At 40.9% G+C, this 19,138-nt stretch overlaps 1 protein-coding gene and 1 long non-coding RNA gene across 3 annotated transcripts in view; one reads left to right on the top strand and one right to left on the bottom strand.

The window, feature by feature from the left end:
• LOC115648209 overlaps positions 1-9,192 on the bottom strand; it is a 54,156-nt gene extending 44,964 nt beyond the window's left edge. The window contains exon 1 of the long non-coding RNA XR_003999487.1: positions 8,973-9,192. This is a non-coding gene — a long non-coding RNA (uncharacterized LOC115648209). The remainder of the gene's footprint in view (positions 1-8,972) is intronic.
• Positions 1-12,856, top strand: part of MBOAT2 (membrane bound O-acyltransferase domain containing 2) — a 223,450-nt gene extending 210,594 nt beyond the window's left edge. For both annotated transcript variants that reach the window (XM_030555474.1, XM_030555475.1), the window contains 2 exons: positions 7,307-7,458; positions 9,677-12,856. In XM_030555474.1, the coding sequence (XP_030411334.1) occupies positions 7,307-7,458; positions 9,677-9,896 (372 nt within the window). In that variant the 3' untranslated portion in view covers positions 9,897-12,856. The remainder of the gene's footprint in view (positions 1-7,306; positions 7,459-9,676) is intronic.
• Positions 12,857-19,138: the final 6,282 nt, after the last annotated feature.

Below are 19,138 nucleotides of genomic sequence, written 5' to 3' on the forward strand. Positions count from 1 at the left end.
TCATTATTTCAATAAAGATATCTAAGGTTTTACTTTTCCCTCAGTGTGAGTATCCTTATCATCCACCTCGAGACTCTCCACAAGATATTGAACTCTGTAGTGTTACATCTCTGTAGCCTGATTCTGGGCTAAGAACCTTGTCATTGTCAGATCAATTGTCCATCAGTCTAAACATCATTAAACTAAAAAAGGGTCAGACAACAAATCTAGTATGTTTATAAATTTGTTTGCAGAGTACTTAAGTAGGTCATCAACAAATAGCATCCACTTAAAAAATTGTCCAAAATACTTGTGTACACACATAAAAGATTGTAGCAGCTTATTGGTCTGTCCATCATTATTCAGATGCTTCCACTGCAATCAGTGAATGATTTATATAAACTGTACCAGGCTGGCCGGATGAATTTATGAGGAAAGATTGAAAGAACTAAATTTCTTTAATTTGGCTAAACTGCTAAAGAAGGAAGTAATCACCTACAAATGTTGGGGGAGAAACGCGAATAGTCATCTTCCAAAGGCAGTGGTAGAAGCTTAAGCCATAGAAAAATGTTCTGTTCAAAGCACAAGATGTAAATACAGGACAATTGTGCTTGAGCAGGTTCTGGACTATATGATATAATGGATACTTTATATTTAACTTATGATACTAGAATTTTGTTCTACTAAAAATCACATACTTATTTCCAGATTGTGTTTTAAGTGTCATCCACAGTACTTCTTTGTTTTCTAGTGATCCATAGGGGCCCCAGAGATCAAGCCTCCACTGTGTGCTAACTAGGCACTCACTATCCATACATAATGAAAGAGGGGGAAGGAGAAAAAAACAAACATTCCTGCTGCAGAGAGTTTACAATCTAAGCATTAACAAACACAGCAAGTGCATACAACAGAGAAATGGGAGCATGGGGAGGACACAGCAACAGTGACCTTGTTTGGTAGTAAGTAGCAGTTTCAGGACACCAACTGTATTTGTCAAGTGTTTAGTTGACATCATGGCAAGGTGATGAATCTTGAGGAAGGACGTGAAAGATGACTGTGTAGTTACCTTACAGTATTTTAAAAGGAGCTCCTCCTCTCATGCTGAAGGAGCCACATAGGAAGAAACAGAAAAGTACTTGAGAGAAAACTGGACTAAGGGATGGGGCTGGGATCATTGGCACAGCTGAGATACAAGTCAGTGGCTCCATTCTTAATTGGAATTGCAGGGTTCAACAATGAAGGGCTTTAAACGTTGATGTGGGTTTTTTTGAGTAGATGGTGTGGTTTGCTGTGGAGAACAGGGAATCAGTGGAGGTGAGAGAGGATGGTTTAGTCACAACAAGAATCCAGGAATGTGATCTTGGCAACAGAGTTTTGAATGGGCTTGACAAGGGCAAGATGGCATTTGTCAAAGTAAGAGGGGGGAATGCCACGATTTGAGGTTCAACCAGACCAGTGAGAGGTTGTGTCACAGCTTGTCTTGTAACCCTCAGTGCCTTAAAATGCTCTGCTGCTGTAGCTCCCTGTCTGGGTGCTCCCAGTCAGCATACAAGCAAGCGCTCTAAGTGTGTGTGTGTTGAGCAGCCCTGTTCAGCAACTCTGACTCCAGCAGACTGTGTGTTACACCACAGCCACACTCTGGTCTCCAGTACCCTTGGTTATTACTAGTCCAGCACACACCCAGTCCTGAATTTCCACAAAATTATCTGCCCTGAAATGTCTAGCCCTCACGTGGAACACTCAGAGGAGTAATAAAGTCCATTGCTCCTGTAAAGAGACAAATACACAACAGCTTGTTGCTTTAACTGAAGTTAATAATCAAGTCAAACACAGCACTGGGCTGATTTAGAATAGTAAGACAATTAATCATTTTATTTAATGAAGGTGGTTTTAAGTTAATTAAAATGTGACCGTTAAGGTCAGAAATGGCTACCAACAAATAAAAGTGAAAAACACACTCTAATGATTAAGACTTACCTTGAACCAAGACCATAGTTTTCTTGAGTCTTACCACGCTTCCTTCCAGCAAGATAGCTGACCATCCCTTTGTTCCGGATCTCCCACAAAGTCCTAAGTGCTCAGTTCCTTTGTCTTCTGAGGTGAACAGTCACTAGCAGTTCTTTGCCTCTCTCTTTTATAGTCCAGTGAATTTTTTAAATGTATGCTTCTCAAAGTTCAAGTGCCCCTCCTGTGGGAAAAGGTGGTGGGGAGTCTGATGGAAAAGGTTCCAGTTTCTTTTTCACTGCTAGTGCTTTCTACAATGCAAATTGACTTGTCCTTGCAGCCTCTGATGTGCCAGTGAATGACTGTGATTGCCAATTGTCTGTGATTGCACCTGGATGGAGGCATTGGTCTTTTCTTTGTCTGGAAAAACCTATTTACCCACTCCTCAGACTTATATGGGTCAGACACATTTAGTCCCATAATTCCTTCACATTTGTTCAGTCCTTTGGGGATTTACCATATACACACAATGCAATAGTAATGATCATTGATTTATTGGTTTTCCAATTATACCTTACACAACACCTACTAGATACTGATTATGACATAAGTGAACTGGGATACACTAAACTGGTCAGGCCAGCTGAAACTCACTGTCTGATATCAGTGAGCCCCTTGCCCCCTGGGTACTGGAGGAGGAGGTTCCCATAGTCAAGGTGTGAGATGAGGGCCTGGGTGAGAGTTACGGTGTGTGGAAAGAAGAAAGGTTGGATCTTAGATATTTCTGTAGAAAAATCTGAAAAGTTTACACAGAGTTTGGATGGATGGGTGTAGACAGAAGACAAAATGACCCTTAGTTTAAGTGCCTGTATGACTAGGAGGTGGGTGATGTTGTGAAAAATGATGGAGAGGGGACGGCTTGAGAGGAAAGAGCAAAGCTCAGTTTGGGCCATGTTCAAATGAAGATGACAACTGGACATCCAAAAGGAAATATTAGAAAGGCAGACAGATATGCTGTCTTAGGAGGAGGAGGATTGCTCATCTGTAGAAAGGTTGATTTGTGAGTTAGTGGCATAAAACTGATAGAGCCATACTTGTGGATTAGTGACAGAGTTGTGGGATGCCTCCTCAGAATAGGAGAGGGGAGGAGGAGGAGGACCCAACAGGTGAGACCCTGAAGGACCGATTGGAGAGGTGGAAGAATTATGAGAGAGAGAGCTACGAAAGTCAATGGAGGACAAAATTTCAAGAAGTCAGGACTGGTTGATGGTGTCAGAAATCTCCAAGAGGTCTAACAACTCTTTATTAAGGAAAAACAGTCAGCAGTTAGTGGTTACTTAAGAATAGGAAACTCATTAGGATGATCTCATCACAGTCGCCTTCAGCACCAGACAATACAGCTTCAACCTCCCTTCGTTACACTAACTTATCTTTTTTGTGTATTAGTCATCTTTTCTTTTTGTTACTGTAATGGGGTCAGCATCCATCTCTCATGCATGCCCTTTTCTCTGGACGACAGTGCCTGCAAACAGTTTTTTTTCATGGGGAGGGGCACCCACCTCTCATGGATAGCCCCCTTTCTCTTGGTTAGATGTGAGCTTGTGTTTCTTTTTTGGTCTTACCTCAGGATGGCATCTGCCTCTTGCGAGGACGCCCTGGCCGCTGGTTCTCTCATCCGGTCTTTGGCAGCTCAGCCCTCTGTCCAAGCCACACAAGCGTTCCTCCCTCTTTCAGGGTATGTCCTCCTGAGTTCTTATCACAACCCTGGTATGGGGCCGTAGCTCTTGGTTTCTTCCCAGGGGCACTGCCTTCTTCAGACACCTAGCCGGGGCCTATCTTGGTACCTTCTGTGAAGCTGTATTGAATTTGTGGGATACTTTAGGATATTATGAATACCAATATTGTAAAATTACAATGAGTTATGCCAGGTATACCGTGGTAAGGTATCTGCAAAAATGTTTTATCATACCTGGCAAATTATTCTTTTTTGTTTTTGTATCACCTTTTTATTGTAAGTTACATGTATGGTATGTCTGTAGTTCCAAACTTGTGCTGTGCATCTGGCTGACACCCCCCCAGACAGATTGGCATTAGCACTTCCCAGCCTTCTTGATGACCCATCAAGGGACATCAGCTATACAACTGACCCATTGAGAGAAGGAAAGGGATACACTTTATGACTCAGCAAGGCATGCAGGGGTATGCCTATGGACAGAACTCTAAGCTGCCCAGCACATGGCTAGGCAGCTTGTATTTGAAACAAAGAAAATACAAGCTGCATGGCCAAAGGCTATAAAAGGCAGCTGCATCTTCTCCATTTTGTCTTCAGTCCTGCTTCTTACCTCTGGAGTAAGCTTTCTACAAACAAAGCTCTGAACTAGGGTGACCGGACAGCAAATGTGAAAAATTGGGACAGGGGTGAGGGGTAATAGGAGCCTATATGAGAAAAAGACCCCAAAATCAGGACTGTTCCTATAAAATCGGGACATCTGGTCACCCTACTCTGAACAAAGAACTGAATGACCCATCCAAGCTGTGGATGTGTTCCAGAGGGACTTTCAAGCCAGCAAACTCACCAATGCTGCTAGGAATCTGAATATGGACTTTGAAGTCTTTGTATGTATGTGACTGCTTTACCAACTCTCTTCTTGTTCTGTCTTTATAACAAACCTTTAGTTTTGCACACTGAAGGATTGGCTGGCAGCATGGTATTTTGGGTAAGATCCAAACCTATACTGACCTGGTAACGTGGTTGACCCTTTGGAGTCAGAAGAACATTTTGTATATGTGAGCAGAATTTTTTAAATAACTTCTCACTGTACTGCACCTAGGTGCTGATTGGGAGCCAGAGAACTGGAATGCAATAAGGGGGCTGTGTGATTTCTTTTTTTGTTTCTTGATAACCAGTGTGGGAGAACCAGAAGCACAGTTTGTGACTTTAAATTCTGTGTTACCCACCAGCATTGGGAGTATCTGCTCTCCCTTTTGCAGCCTGCCCTGACCTTGGCATTTCCAGTGAGGCTGCCCTAGGCACACCAGGTCACACCTCAACTGGTGTCCTCTTCAGCAGCCCTCCCTGGACTCAGTCTGCTACCAGACCAGCAGGACCTATCTCAGTACCCTCGTCTGGTCTGGCCAGGTTTTATGCTCAGTCCTGTGGGCTCAGCCTGCCTGCATTAACCTTTTGACAGCTCTGCTGCTATCCAGCCAGCCAGGCACCTGGTCTTTGGCAGCCTCTGCTGGACTCAGTGTGTCTGGTGAGCTATCTACAGTCCTACTGTTCATCTGACCAGCCAGGCACTTGGTCCTCCCTTGTCAAGTGCCACATAGTCACTGAAGGCTCTGCTCTGCTTTTTGCCTTTTATCTGGCCTTTCTGACCCTTACTGGTTGCTCCAGCAGCCCCTCTGATTGGCCGCTCTTCTGCAGCCACTCTAGACTGCCTGGAGGACTTTTCACTGCTCTGTTCTGGGACAGGGTAATACAGGACCATGAGGTCTCCAGCAGGGGCCTCCAGACTTAGTCCATCCTGCCACTCTCACAAATTTCTCTGAAATTTGTTACACATGCACAACACTAAACATGATTACTCTATATAATTTTCATGTGCACAGTTCTACTTACACTTATGCTGTTAAAATTCACAGCAGGTTTCTCTCAAGCCTAAATGTACCTTTCCTCCCAAAACCCTGCAGCCCTTATGCACCCCTGTGAGCTCTGTCAGTTGGCACCAAATAGGGTTGCCAGGTGTCTGGTTTTCAACAGGAAAACTTGGTTGAAAAGGGACACTGGTGGCTCTGGTCAGCATGACTGACTAGGCCATTAAATGTCCAGTCGGCAGCACAGTGGGGCTAAGGCAGGCTCCCTGGCTGCCAAGGCTCCGTGTGGCTCTTGGAAGCAGTGGCATGTCCCGCTTCTGGCTCCTATGCATAGGGGCAGCCGGGGGACCCCAAGCACCAGCTCTGCTGCTCCCATTGGCTGGGAACTATGGCCAATGGGAGCTGTGGGGGCGGTGTCTGCAGACGGGGCAGCATGCAGAACCACCTGGCCATGCCTCTGCCTAGAAGTCAGAGCGGGGACATGCCGCTGCTTCCAGGAGCTGGCTAAGGTAAGCGCCAGTGAGAGCCTGCACCCGTGACTTCCTCCCGCTCCCCAACCCCCTGCCCCAGCCCTGATCCCCCACCCACACTCCGAATCCCTCAATCCCAGCCCAGAGCACCCTCCTGCACCCCACGCTCCTCATCCTCAGCCCAAGAGCCTGCATCCCAAACTGGAAACCTCACACACCCCTGTACCCCAGCCCAGAGCCCCCTCTTGCACCTGAACCCCTAATTTCTGGCCTCATCCTGGCACCTGCACCCAGAGCCCGGAGCCTCGTCCCATATTCTGAATCCCTCGGCTCCACCCCAGAGCCCCCTCTCGCACCCTAAACTCCTCATTTCTGGCCCCACCCTGGAGCCCACACCCCCAGCTAGAGCCCTCACCCCCTTCCGCACCTCAACCCCCTGCCCAGTGAAAATGAGCAAGTGAGTGAGGGTTGGGAGAGTGAGTGATGGGGGGCAGGGGAGATATATGGAGTAAGCAGGGTCAGGGCCTTGGAGAAGGGGCAGGGCTCGGTTTTGTGTGAGTAGAAAGTTGGCAACCCTAGCACCTAGAGGTTCCTGGGTTACACAGGGTTCTCAAAGAAACATACAGGAGCTGTGTGTTAATGTGTTATGTACAAATTTTGTTACATTAACTACTACATTACTGAGACTTCTGAAATACACAGTTAAAATTTCTTACATTTAGATAAAACAGGATGCTTTTTAATGCTTTGGACTGTAATCCTGTCAGTGAGTGTATGGGAATGGCTTAACTTAAGGAGACTTTTGTTGAAGTATTCTATTTTCATATTATTCACAAATGTACATTTACAGAAGATTAGATGTCACTTACTGTAAAACAAGGTTGTTTCAATCAGACAAGAATCTCAAATTAGATTGGATATATTGAAAATACTAAATTCTAATACTAAATTCTTAGGCCAGAGAATGCATGGTAAGCTGAAGGTCAGGGTGTGCAAGCTATCTGTACCTTAGGTCAATGGATGCTGGGTATAGTTTGGACACACATGTACCAAGTGCAGTGTTCTTAGATGAATTCTTTGACTTATGTATAAAGTGCAATTGAAATCTTCTTTCCAATAGGTTCCTTGCCTCAGCATAAAGTATGTGAAACCCTTTCCCCACCAGATGTCCTCGAGGACAAAATGAGAAGAGGAAAGAGACTGGAGATAAGATGAAGTCTTTAGTGGCAATGGAACAAATAAAATACAATAAAACTAGCTCTCAATAACAATGTTTTAGTTGCTAATACTGTTTACTGTTATCTGCTTTTTTTTAGATAAGAAACAACATTAGACACTACTTTGTTGATTCTCCTATTGTTAAATTATGTTACGATGTCATCACATGGATAGCAACTCAAGTAGCAATAAGTTACACAGTTGTGCCATTTGTGCTGCTCTCTGTAAAACCCTCTTTCCTGTTTTACAGGTAAGTATACTTTATGGGTTTTTTAAAAATTACTGAACTCAGAGGCAAGTTAAATTATTCTTGTGGCGGGGTTCTCCTTTGAGTGGTGAATAAAAATGTAGTATTTGGATCCCTATCTTGCCAGCTAAGTGAGTGTCATCCAGTTTGAAAAAACAAAATAAATAACAATTTTCATAGTTCCTTAAGCACACAGAACACAAGTGCACTATTGAATTTCCTGGCATAGGAGCCATTCAGAGCGCACATCTGAGATTAGAAAATGGGTCAAGGGGCACAGAGCAACAGGAATAAGTGACCACTGCCTAACGTAACTTTCACAAATAACCAGCCATAAAAGGATAAATAGGTATATATTTCTCAAAAGAGAGAGTGCGTCACAGAAGACTCTTAAATGTAGCAGGAAAATCCCTTTTTTTTCATTTTTTGTTTGCAGTTTTAAAGTGACACAGATGTTTAACATACTATATAGTGTGTGTGCATACACATATAGTGACAGTATGTGTAAATACTCAGGACACAGTCTGGCAGTAAGGTATACTTAGATAATTTTTTCACATCTTAGCTCATAGAGCCGAGAATTTCATTTGGATAGATCTCTAATTCCAATGTTGGATTTTCTATAGTTAAAGCTAGTAAACATGGTTTGATATGAACAGGTTTAGTCTCGACCGTGTCCTTTTGGTGCAGCACACAAATCCGAGTTAGTGTCCAAACTCACTCCAATGCTTGGGTGTGGCTTTATTTGCAACCCCAAAATAACAACACAATATAAACTTCAATCTAAGCATCTTCTGTGCAGTTGGCTGCCCTGGGGATGCTCCAAATGCCACTTGTAGTTCCCCCTCCCAAGAAAGCCTTTTGAACCTTCCTCCCATGTGTGAGTTATCAGACCACACTTACAGTGGAACCTCAGAGTGATGAACAATTCAAGAATGGAGGTTGTTTGTAACTCTGAAATGTTTGTAATACTGAACAAAACGATATGGTTGTTCTTTTAAAAGTTTACAACTGAACATTGACTTAATATAGCTTTGAACCTTCACTATGCGGAAGAAAAATGCTGCTTTTAACCATTTTCATTTAAATGAAACAATCACAGAAGTTTCCTTACCTTGTCAAAAAAAATTTCAACTTTCCCTGTATATTTTCAGTAGATTACATTTAATGCAGTACTGTATTGGGGAGCGCGGGTCCCTGCTGCCGCCTGATTGCGTGCGGTTGACTGGTCAGTTTGTAACTCATAACTCTCAGGTTCTACTGTTCTATAACAAATAAGTAGAACTGCACCAGGGCTCTAACACCTGTTTATGGGGTTAGTCAACTGGAAAGTCCAATAACCCAATTAGAAGTGAAGTTTCTTTGCTATCATTATTCTTCTCCTCCACTTTTCATTGCTCAAGGTTATTTTTTCACTTTTGCTTTATTTTTTGTTTCTGCTGTTTCTTTTATTAATTAAATATAGTACATTTGCCAGAGTATGGAATACATCAAAATATATCATACTTCCCAAATACCTAATGGCATGTGTGACTGCAAAGCTGGGTTAAGAGGGTCCCTTGGGCCTCCTCTCCTCTGTCCTCCTCTGGTTGGAACTAGCTGGTTAGGTCACCGGGGTCACCTCTTCACAGCCCATTGTCCTCCCTCTGGCCAGAACCGGCTGTGACTTCTGAGCTGGGCCTCCGGGTCACCGGTTACTGGGGTATCCATTCTCCAGGCCCTTGGCTGGGGTCCCAAGTTCTGTCACTGGTCCTCTGTAACAACAAACTCCCTCTCCCATCACCTCATTAAACCAGTAGCACAGAGGGAAACTGAGTCCCACCCCCTCTGCATGCAAATCATGGAAAAAACAAGAAAATCCCCCACTTTATCACAATGTCTATTACAGATTATAGCAGAGTGGGGGGGTCACCAAAAATGAAATTTTGCTATGGTAAATGTAGTATTTTACCTTGGAGCTGGTAATAGTTCAGAATTGTCTACTTTACATTCTAGCAGTAAATATACTGGGAGAGGTTTCACTTTTTGTTGATTCCCACTCTCACCTCCAATACAATAAAATATATTTGAAAGAATGCCAGTGGAAATGTTGATGCCTTGCTGCTAAAGATCATATTTACAGCAAACTACTTATGTAAGAGGAGTCAGTTATTTAAAGTAGCTATAATAGGTGCCAAAGTTCTGATTAATGATTTTTTTTTTCTTCTTCTTCTTCGTTTAGCTACTGGTATTTCTGTCTTCACATTGCCTGCATCTTAGTGTTGTTGATATTGCCATTGAAAAGAACTCAAAAAGGAAGTATAGAACACGAAAGCATCAAGCCCTCATGGCCCAAAAAACTAGAAGAAAACATTTTGGAACAGAACAGTTATTCCACAACAAATAATAGTTTCAGTCAGAAACGAGAAATAACCTGCAGATATCCATCACTGAAACAATGATTGGGAAATACTATGATGAATATGTTTTGTATGTTTTCAAAACCCATTTTTAGCACCTTTTGAAGGGGTTTGTATTTGTTTGCAAAGGTGTTTAGTAAGAAAAGAATGCTGTTACCTAGGGAATATCACATACAATAGCAAGACTGGAAACAAAGCAAATTAACCCCTCCTATGCCATGTCCCTGTGGGTCATGCCTTATATGAAAATATTACCATTATTTCAATGGACACTCAGGACTTACAACGTATGTCCATAGGGTCAGATGTGTGCCCCTTTGCTGAATGTACATTGTGTATCCCAAGGCACTGATGGGGTGGAAAACAGGTGTGTCAGTCTAAATTAACACATGGAAATTAACTTTTCCAAATGAATGACTTGCCTTAAACCCTCTATCTACTGAAATATTGTTTCTAAGTGATAATTTCATGTTTAATATTACGTGGGAACTGTATAACGTTGGGTGCTGTTTTTAAAAAAAGACAGGACTATGAAATGGGAAACTGTTGAAAGGTTGTGAATCTTTGAAAAGGTATTGCAATAAACATCTCAGTATTTGGAGGGTTTTCTTAGATCTCAAACTATTACAGTACGTTGAGGAACTGTAAACATTACCAATGCCAAATTATAGCTTAGTTTGATAAAGAGAGTCTAATTACAAAGAGCCCTTCTGAAAGGATTTTTTTAAAACTAAAGATTCACCTTTTTTTCTAGGGCTAATAGCTCTGTTCTAGGTTTATTTTATTTTGTTGTTTTTAAAAACACTAAGTGGACTTTGAAGCTAGAGACAAAATGGCAGCCATAATAGAATACAGATGAAGACACTGTGCAAGCCACCAGGCTTTCAGTGAAAGTGCTTCTTACCCTTAGCTACTAGAGTTTCTTATTCTAGCACTTAAACATTTTACAAAGTGACTTTTTAATCTTTAAGAAGTCACTCTGAAGTTTCTGAGACATAAAATGGTTAGTTGAAGGTGCTTACAGTATCAAATAAATATTGCCAGATTACCCTGAGGTTGTAACTCAAGTTACTAGAAAACAAAAGATGAAATCATATGTCAACCAGTCACTGTAATAATCCATGGCCCTTCACCCCAAAATGCCAGTGAGCTTTAAGGAAAGCTTTTTCTTTTTTCTAAAATTAAGATTTCAGATGCAGAATTCACACTACACTTTTAGGTAAGATTATGGGAGAAAGCAAAGCTTGGGAATGGGAGACTGATATTTCATTTTGAAATTATATCAAGGAAGTAATGTTGTGATTATATCTGTAACAGACCATTTATTGTGGTAATGGCCTCTGCTAGAGAAAAAATGTGTTTAAAGGGCTATGTTTTTATTTGCTTATATTCTGTATTATTTTCATATGATTTTTAGTAAATGCAAACTGTGTTTATCCACGTTGTTTTAACTTTAAAACTTATACAAAAAATGCCAGAGCAACAGTAATGAAACTTATTATCAAATAATAACAGCCAAATGAGGTGAGTAATAAATTTCTTGATTAATATTTTGGATCCTAAAAACTTCTTGGTTGTGAATCTTACAACATTAGTTGACTGAATATTGTGAATGAGTACAAAAAAAAGGCAGCTTTCAGCTTTTAGGGACACTAACAAGAAAAATTATAGTCTTCTCGTCATCTAAAATGTCAGAAGGCTTCTTCAGCTCAGTTTCCACAGAACTTACACTTGAGTTGGATCAGAATTATGTTTTTCTTGCTTGGAAAGTTCAGCATCTAGGTTTTGGCACTCTTCCCAAAATTCCAAGGAAGATGAAGACAAGCTTCTCCTATATGTGGATATTAGCACACGTCCATCAATCCACACAGCTAGGCAAACTGAGTATATCCTGGATATGACTACACTATGTTAAAAAACCCACGGCATCAAGTCTGAGCCCAGGTCAGCTGACTCAGACTCCCGGGGCTCAGGCTGCAGGGCAAAAAATAGCAGTGTGGGTGTTCGGGCTTGGACTAGAGCGGGGGCTCTGACACCTTCCCCCCTTGCTCAGGGTCTCAGGGTATATTGACATTGCAATAAAAGACCCATGGTTGGCATGGGTCAGGTGACTCCAACTCAGGGGGCTCAGGCTGCGGGCTATAAAATTGCAGTGTAGATGTTCGGGATCAGGCTGGAGCCTGGGCTCTGAGACCCCTCCAGGGGTGAGGATGCCAAAGTGTGAACACGTACACTGTAATTTTATAGTCCTGCAGCCTGAGAGAGCTGATCTGGGCCATCCAAAGCTATCCCAGGGGTCGTATTGCAGTAGGCATATCCTGAGAGAGCAGTTAACTGCACTTCAAAAATGGCGTGGATATTGGCAGTCCGTGTAATTGAAAATGATCACCCGTAAAAGAAAATGAACAGATTTGTAAACTCCTACCATGGTTATGCAAACAGACTACTCCATCCCCTGGGCTATGGTTATCATAACATGCTTTCCCCAAACACATCTATCTTTTCACATTGTATATGGCTAAGGGCAGGCAGATATATCTTATTCCACACAAAAGCAGCTAAGGATTTTATCCATAAATCTGTAACATCACCTGCATTTTCTCTTTCTGAAAGGATATCAGACTAAACAGGAGACTAGTCTACATTTGTACACACTTCTCAGCTTCTTTTGGTTTATCCCCTTCTGTTGTTATTGAGCTGGGTCCTCTCCTTCAGAACCCCTGCCCTCTCCCAAATGGCATAGAGCCTAATTTGGCATTTCATTTACATATCTACACATATAAGCATTACATATGCAAACAGATTTGCCAGGATGCCAATGCAATATAATCTGTATTTGGTAGCCTCAAACCAAAATGTCTCCTTCTCCCCTTAGTAATTTGGTATTTTCTTTTGGTATGCATGCGAGCAGATATCATCACATTTTAAAGAGGCATTTGTCATTAGTTGTGCATTTGCAGTAACAAGAGTAAATATCCTGTGGAAGAAAGCACTCACAGGCTTCTAAGGGTATGTCTACATCTAAAATTTTGCAGCGCTGGTTGTTACAGCTGTATTAGTACAGCTGTATAGGGCCAGCGCTGCAGAGTGGCCACACTTACAGCAACCAGCGCTGCAAGTGGTGTTAGATGTGGCCATACTGCAGCGCTGTTGGGCGGCTTCAAGGGGGGTTCGGGGAACGCGAGAGCAAACCGGGGAAGGAGACCAGCTTCGCCGCGGTTTGCTCTCGCGTTCCCCGAACCCCCCTGCAAACCGCAGGGAAGGAGACCTGCTTGCACGGAGGTTCGGGGAACACGAGAGCAAACCGGGGAAGGAGACCAGCTTTGCCACGGTTTGCTCTCGCGTTCCCCGAACCCCCCTGCAAACCGCAGGGAAGGAGACCTGCTTGCACGGAGGTTCGGGGAACGCGAGAGCAAACCGGGGAAGGAGACCAGCTTGATTACCAGAGGCTTCCTCAGGTATGCTGGGATACCTGCTTATTCCACGGAGGTCATGAAAAGCGCTGGTAAGTGTCTACACTTGATTACCAGCGCTGGATCACCAGCGCTGGATCCTCTACACCCGAGACAAAACGGGAGTACGGCCAGCGCTGCAAACAGGGAGTTGCAGCGCTGGTGATGCCCTGCAGATGTGTACACCTCCTAAGTTGCAGCGCTGTAACCCCCTCACCAGCGCTGCAACTTTGTGATGTAGACAAGCCCTAAGATGCAAATACAATTTGTGCTGGCCCTTAACTTCCTAGGGAATTGGCATAGCTACGGTCTCATTTAACACTTGGATATGAGGGAGTATACATAGTTAAGCAACTATGTACAAGCACCAATTGAACACTACCTGCAAGATTCCTAGCTTTAAATTGGATATAGCTGTCTGCTTCTACATTCAGTGTCGTATTTATCACTCTTGATTCCGATTTGGAATTTTGAAATTCTACAAATATTGCCATTGCTGCATAAGAAACAAAAGACAATGAATCTCAGTCTTGGGTAGAATTAGTGCCCTTCCATTTTTATCTCTTTGTAATATGCTCATTCGTGAACATGAAAATACATAGGGCCAAATTCTGCTCTTAGATGAGAGTACCTCCTATTCGTTGCAATGGGAATTGTGTGTGTTTATCTCTGGGCAGCATTCAGCCTTCATGCATTATACTGTTGCGTTTTCTGCTTTTTGTTACTTGCTTTACTATAACAAATTAAAAATACTGCACCAAATTCTGTTTGTGAATTAAGTTCAAGAGCAGCCCTCAGTAAATTTAATTATTTAAAGATTATTCAGATAAGAAATATTTAGGTAGAGTATTTCACTTTAAAGGCTTATATAATTACTATTTTAGATTACTATTTTAGTGATATTTTAATCTTTAAGAAGAAATTTGTGGTTTATCAGATACAAAAGTAACCTACTTTTAAATATGGGTCTCATTTTATTTACCACTTCATATACACATTAGATATTGGATTCCAATTAAACATTTTTATGAGGGCTAAATATAACTCATCCTTGTTTGTAATGTTATGGTGCTTTGTAGACAGTTGCATATTGAGGACAGCTCTTCTGGACACTTAATGAGCTAATGCTCATTTTTAAATGTATTCCTCATAGTAACTGTTCGCTAATTATTTTTAACATTTAACACTCATGCATTCATTGAAGAAAATAAATATAAAGAAGAATAGTTTGAGTGGTGCCTATCACTGTCACTATAGTGAAAGGATCAGATGGGTAGCCGCGTTAGTCTGGAACTGTAAAAAGCGACAAAGAATCCTGCGGCACCTTATAGACTAGCAGACGTATTGGAGCATAAGCTTTTGTGGGTGAATACCCACTTTGTCAGATGTATGCGTCACCCATGAAAGCTTATGCTCCAATAGGTCTGTTAGTCTGTAAGGTGCCACAGGACTCTTTGTCACTATAGTGAAAGATCTGTTAATTTTAAAAATGTATATAAATCCTGTTTTATTCAGCCGTAGACATTCCTTCAACTGACACTTATACAAGATTTCAGCATAGGTAAAGTTTTTTTAAAGGGACACATGAAAAGATATTTTCTTAAAAAATAGTCTTGTGTATGTTTTGAATAACACGTTAAGGAGAAGATGTTCAAAGAGAGGTGCATATAAATAATTGCATTGCCCTTGTCTATGCACACATTTTGTATAAGCATTTTGGTTAATGGTGTGGCTATTTTACCAAAATACATATGCTATCCATTATACTGCTAGTTTATATAAAAGTGCTTATTCCACAGTAGTTTATTCCTCTGACCCTAGGCGAATAAACCATACCAGTATAAAAACCTTTATACCAGTTTAACTGCATCCACATTGGGGAGAGAATTATTCCATATTAATAATACTAATGTAGTTACAGTGGTACAACTGCTAAGTAAAGACAAACCTAGGTACTAAAATATCATGGGTGAAATCCTGGCCTCTTTGAAGTCAATGGCAAAACTCCCATTGACGTCATTGGGTCCAAAATGTCAACCCATGTGTGCAAACTGTATATCAGCATACACATGTGGCTACCTCTTCTCCACGTATACATGCAAATATCTGAATATGGGCCTACACCTAACTTTAAAAACCTGGCCTTAGATTAAAACATAAAGAAGTTTAAAAGTACCATGTAATTTCCTCTTAAACATTGTAATTGTTGATCTTTGTAACTACTCTGGTCTGTTTAATTTTTCTAATTCTAATTGGAGTTTTGTGAAACCAGCCTTGAAAACGTCAAGGTTTTTGCCTAAAAATAGATGTGTTTTCAAATGAAAAATGAATTAATCAATTTTACAAAATCACAATGAAATGTGAAGTTTTCAAATTTAATTGAAAATATTTTACATCCATAGTTCTCATGCATTAAGATTCCAGTTGAATACAGCATTTAAGTACATGTTTAGCCTCAGATATGTCCTTAACCCATCCTTATTCAGCACAGCACTTAGGTATGTACTTAAATCCAACTGAAGTCAAGGGGACTTAACTGTTTGCTTGAGGTGAAGAACGTGCCTAAGTTCTGTGCTGAATAAGGGTGAACTTAAGCAGGTACTTAAGTACACTTCTAAATTGGGGCCTTCCCCAATGATGCAGTGTTTCAAACAGAAAAACTGCAAGGGATGATTAATAAAGTAAACTAAAATTACTTTTTAATCTTTTAATTTCATAGATTTCAGATGAGAGTTTTGTATTTATTTGGTTACCAAAACCTGTATTTCAAGCCTATTTGTATTCCCTCTAACAGTATTTTAAAAAATCTTTTGGAAGCATTTTGGTTACAGAAATGTGCAAAAATAAGCAAATAAATATAAATTGGCCAGTTCATCCTCTTGTATCTTTCTCCATGCTATTAGTCTCCAATGGATTAGGCCTGGTTTAGTATTTTAAACATTTAAAAATTACGTCTTTTTTAATATGTATATCCTTATAAAATTGTGAAAATGCAACTCTCTGGACTGAGAAACTGTTATGGTCTGTGGTGTGCATTAACTATATGTAAGTGTCTGTATAACTATTTACACAAGATTAGTTTGTCCCCTCAGATCATATATCATACACCACAAAATTAAGTTCTGTTTTCATGTTGCTACTTCAAATAAAAGATAAATTAAACCTCAGACTGTCACATTAAGGTCTGAATAAGGTGACAAAAATGATCTCCTGGCCAGTATCCTAAAGTGAAAATATAACTGTTAAGCCAGAATCCAAATGCAAAGTAAAGGTCTCTGCTGAAGTTTCATAACAATCTCCACTTAAAGATGGCCTGTAGCCAGTCTTTGAACACAAAATTTGACTTCACATAGCCAGATTATTTGAATGGAAAACAATGTAGGGCTGCTTTTAGATGTACCCTTTTCTGATTGCTCCATCAGCGGAGGGAAGTGAATAAGGAAAGGTTTTGGAGAAAAGTTTCATTCACTGAGATGCTGACCTGGCACAGGAACTAGACCGAGTCAGGAAGAATCATCTAACTTGGATTCATTGTAGAGTTCTTACCAAAATTTACAATGTGAGCAGACATCATTGGTTCATCCAGGGCTATGATTTTACCTCTCTTTCTTCCAAACCCTGAAAAGGGTTTGTATGTCCAACATATTACAATCACAACTTAATGAGTACTGGAGATCTCAAAACAATAAGGCATTGCATATCAATGGTGCAGCAACATTTTGTCACAATGGGTTATAGAAAAGGATATTTGCCTACATGTTTCTTTTTTTGCCTTTTTATGTGTTCAGTTCTCTTAACTTTTTTTTAACAACTTTCTCCTGTCATACACGTTTTCTTGTCCAGTGATATTGACTATTTCTATGAAGAGTCTTCTGACATGTCTTAGAGTGACAAAAGGTATCATATGATTTCGTAGTGACTAGGTAGTTATTTTTAAATTCCAGACCTCAAGAGTATTCTAGATCAGTTAGAAATGAAAATTCTAAATGTATTGAATGGAAACTAGTTTAAGTCAAGGTGGGTGAACATAGCATTATTCAAACAATATAAGATGTTGTAATAAATTATTCAATTTAAGAATCAAAAATATGAAATTTAGTTCTTTCCTGTCTTGGTTACACATTCAAGGATATATTATTTACCTCAGTGCAGAAGTAGTTATGCACCCAAATACCCACACACAGAGTTGAGAAACTACGCCTAAAAGTGGATAGTTATGAGTATTCCTCAACTTGCCTTTTCTGGTTCAGAATATAATACATTGTCTGTGAATTTCATTTTTACTATTCCAAAATATATATTTTTTAAAAAGTGTTATTTTTCAACAGATCCATAAACCTAGATCTTGATGTATGGTAAATTAAAATACCACTGTGTTAGTTACACTGTGATGTGATATTTTAATAATTACTCATTTCTAATTTGTCTCTGCATTGCTGCACAGATAGCAAGCTGTTATGTTTTAAAGGTGTTTTTAACTTGCCTATAAATGTTTTCTAATTTGTCTTTAAAATCTGATTAAACAGTAGTTTAAAGAAAACCTTGAATTTGTTCTGCTAATTTCATTGGTGTCTTAAATAACTGCTAAGTAGTAAGATTATTCAATGCATTGCAGTAAACCATGAGATCTAACAAGGTAAGTAGACCCTTTGCTAAAAAAGAAATGCTTTTCTTCACCAGAGGACCACACCTCTGATACCTGAACTATTCAACTTTACAGTTAGACTATCTAACAATGTTAAAAATAATTAAGGAATAGTAGGGATAAGTGAAGAGCCTCCAAATAATTTAATTCAAACTGAATATTAGTGTCTATCGATTTTAGGAATATTGGATATGGAAAAAAAGTGTAATGGAACTAATAGGGGGTAAAATGTGAGCTATGATGGGCAGTGTAGTTAGGACGGCATCAACACCGGCCTCACAGAAATAGTGAGAAAGAACTGAGTTTTTTCACCAAGTGTCTGTGTCCTTCAGGAGGAGGTAACGGCAGAGGGATTTAGGCAGCACTAAGTGGACATGGCACATGACTAGATCCTGGTAGCAGGATCACAATAACAGGCAGAGAAGAAAGGAATGCTCTGTGTGTACTGTGACAAAGTTCCTCCTCTACCTTGGTGGGTCCTGTGCTTATTGGCAGATTTGCTCACCTCAGTGATCTTCCTCACAGTCTGGATCAATTCCTCCTGTGTCTGATCAGGAGTTGGGAGGTTTGGGGGGAACCTGGGCCCATCCTCTACTCCGGGTTCCAGCCCAGGGCCCTGTGGATTGCAGCTGTCTATAGTGCCTCTTGTAACAGGTGCATGACAGTAATAACTCCCTGGGCTACTTCCCCATGGCCTCCTCCAAACACTTTCTTTATCCTCACCACAGGACCTTCCTCCTGGTGTCTGATAACGCTTGTACTCCTTAGTCTTCCAGCAGCATACCCTCTCACTCTCAGCTCCTTGTGCCTCTCTCTCTCTCTCTCTCACATACACACACACACACACACACTTACTTCCTCTCCTCAAGCTCCCCTGAGGAGCCTGCCTTGATTGGCTGCAGGTGATCTAATCAGCCTGTCAGCCTTAATTGGTTCTAGCAGGTTCCTGATTACTCTAGTGCAGCCCCTGCTCTGGTCACTCAGGGAAACAGAAAACTATTCATCCAGTGAACAGTATATTTGCCCTCTACCAGACTCCTGTACCCCACTGGTCTGGGTCTGTCACAGTATATATAATATTCATATTTAAAAATTTAGTTTTTATGGCATGTGTGTAAATTTCACAATAGTGAGACTACAGGGATCAGAAACACTTCTCCCAGCCAGTACCCCAAATGAGTTAGGAA

The sequence above is a fragment of the Gopherus evgoodei genome, chromosome 3, assembly GCF_007399415.2.
Source record: "Gopherus evgoodei ecotype Sinaloan lineage chromosome 3, rGopEvg1_v1.p, whole genome shotgun sequence".
In the NCBI taxonomy this organism is placed as follows: Eukaryota; Metazoa; Chordata; order Testudines; family Testudinidae; genus Gopherus; species Gopherus evgoodei.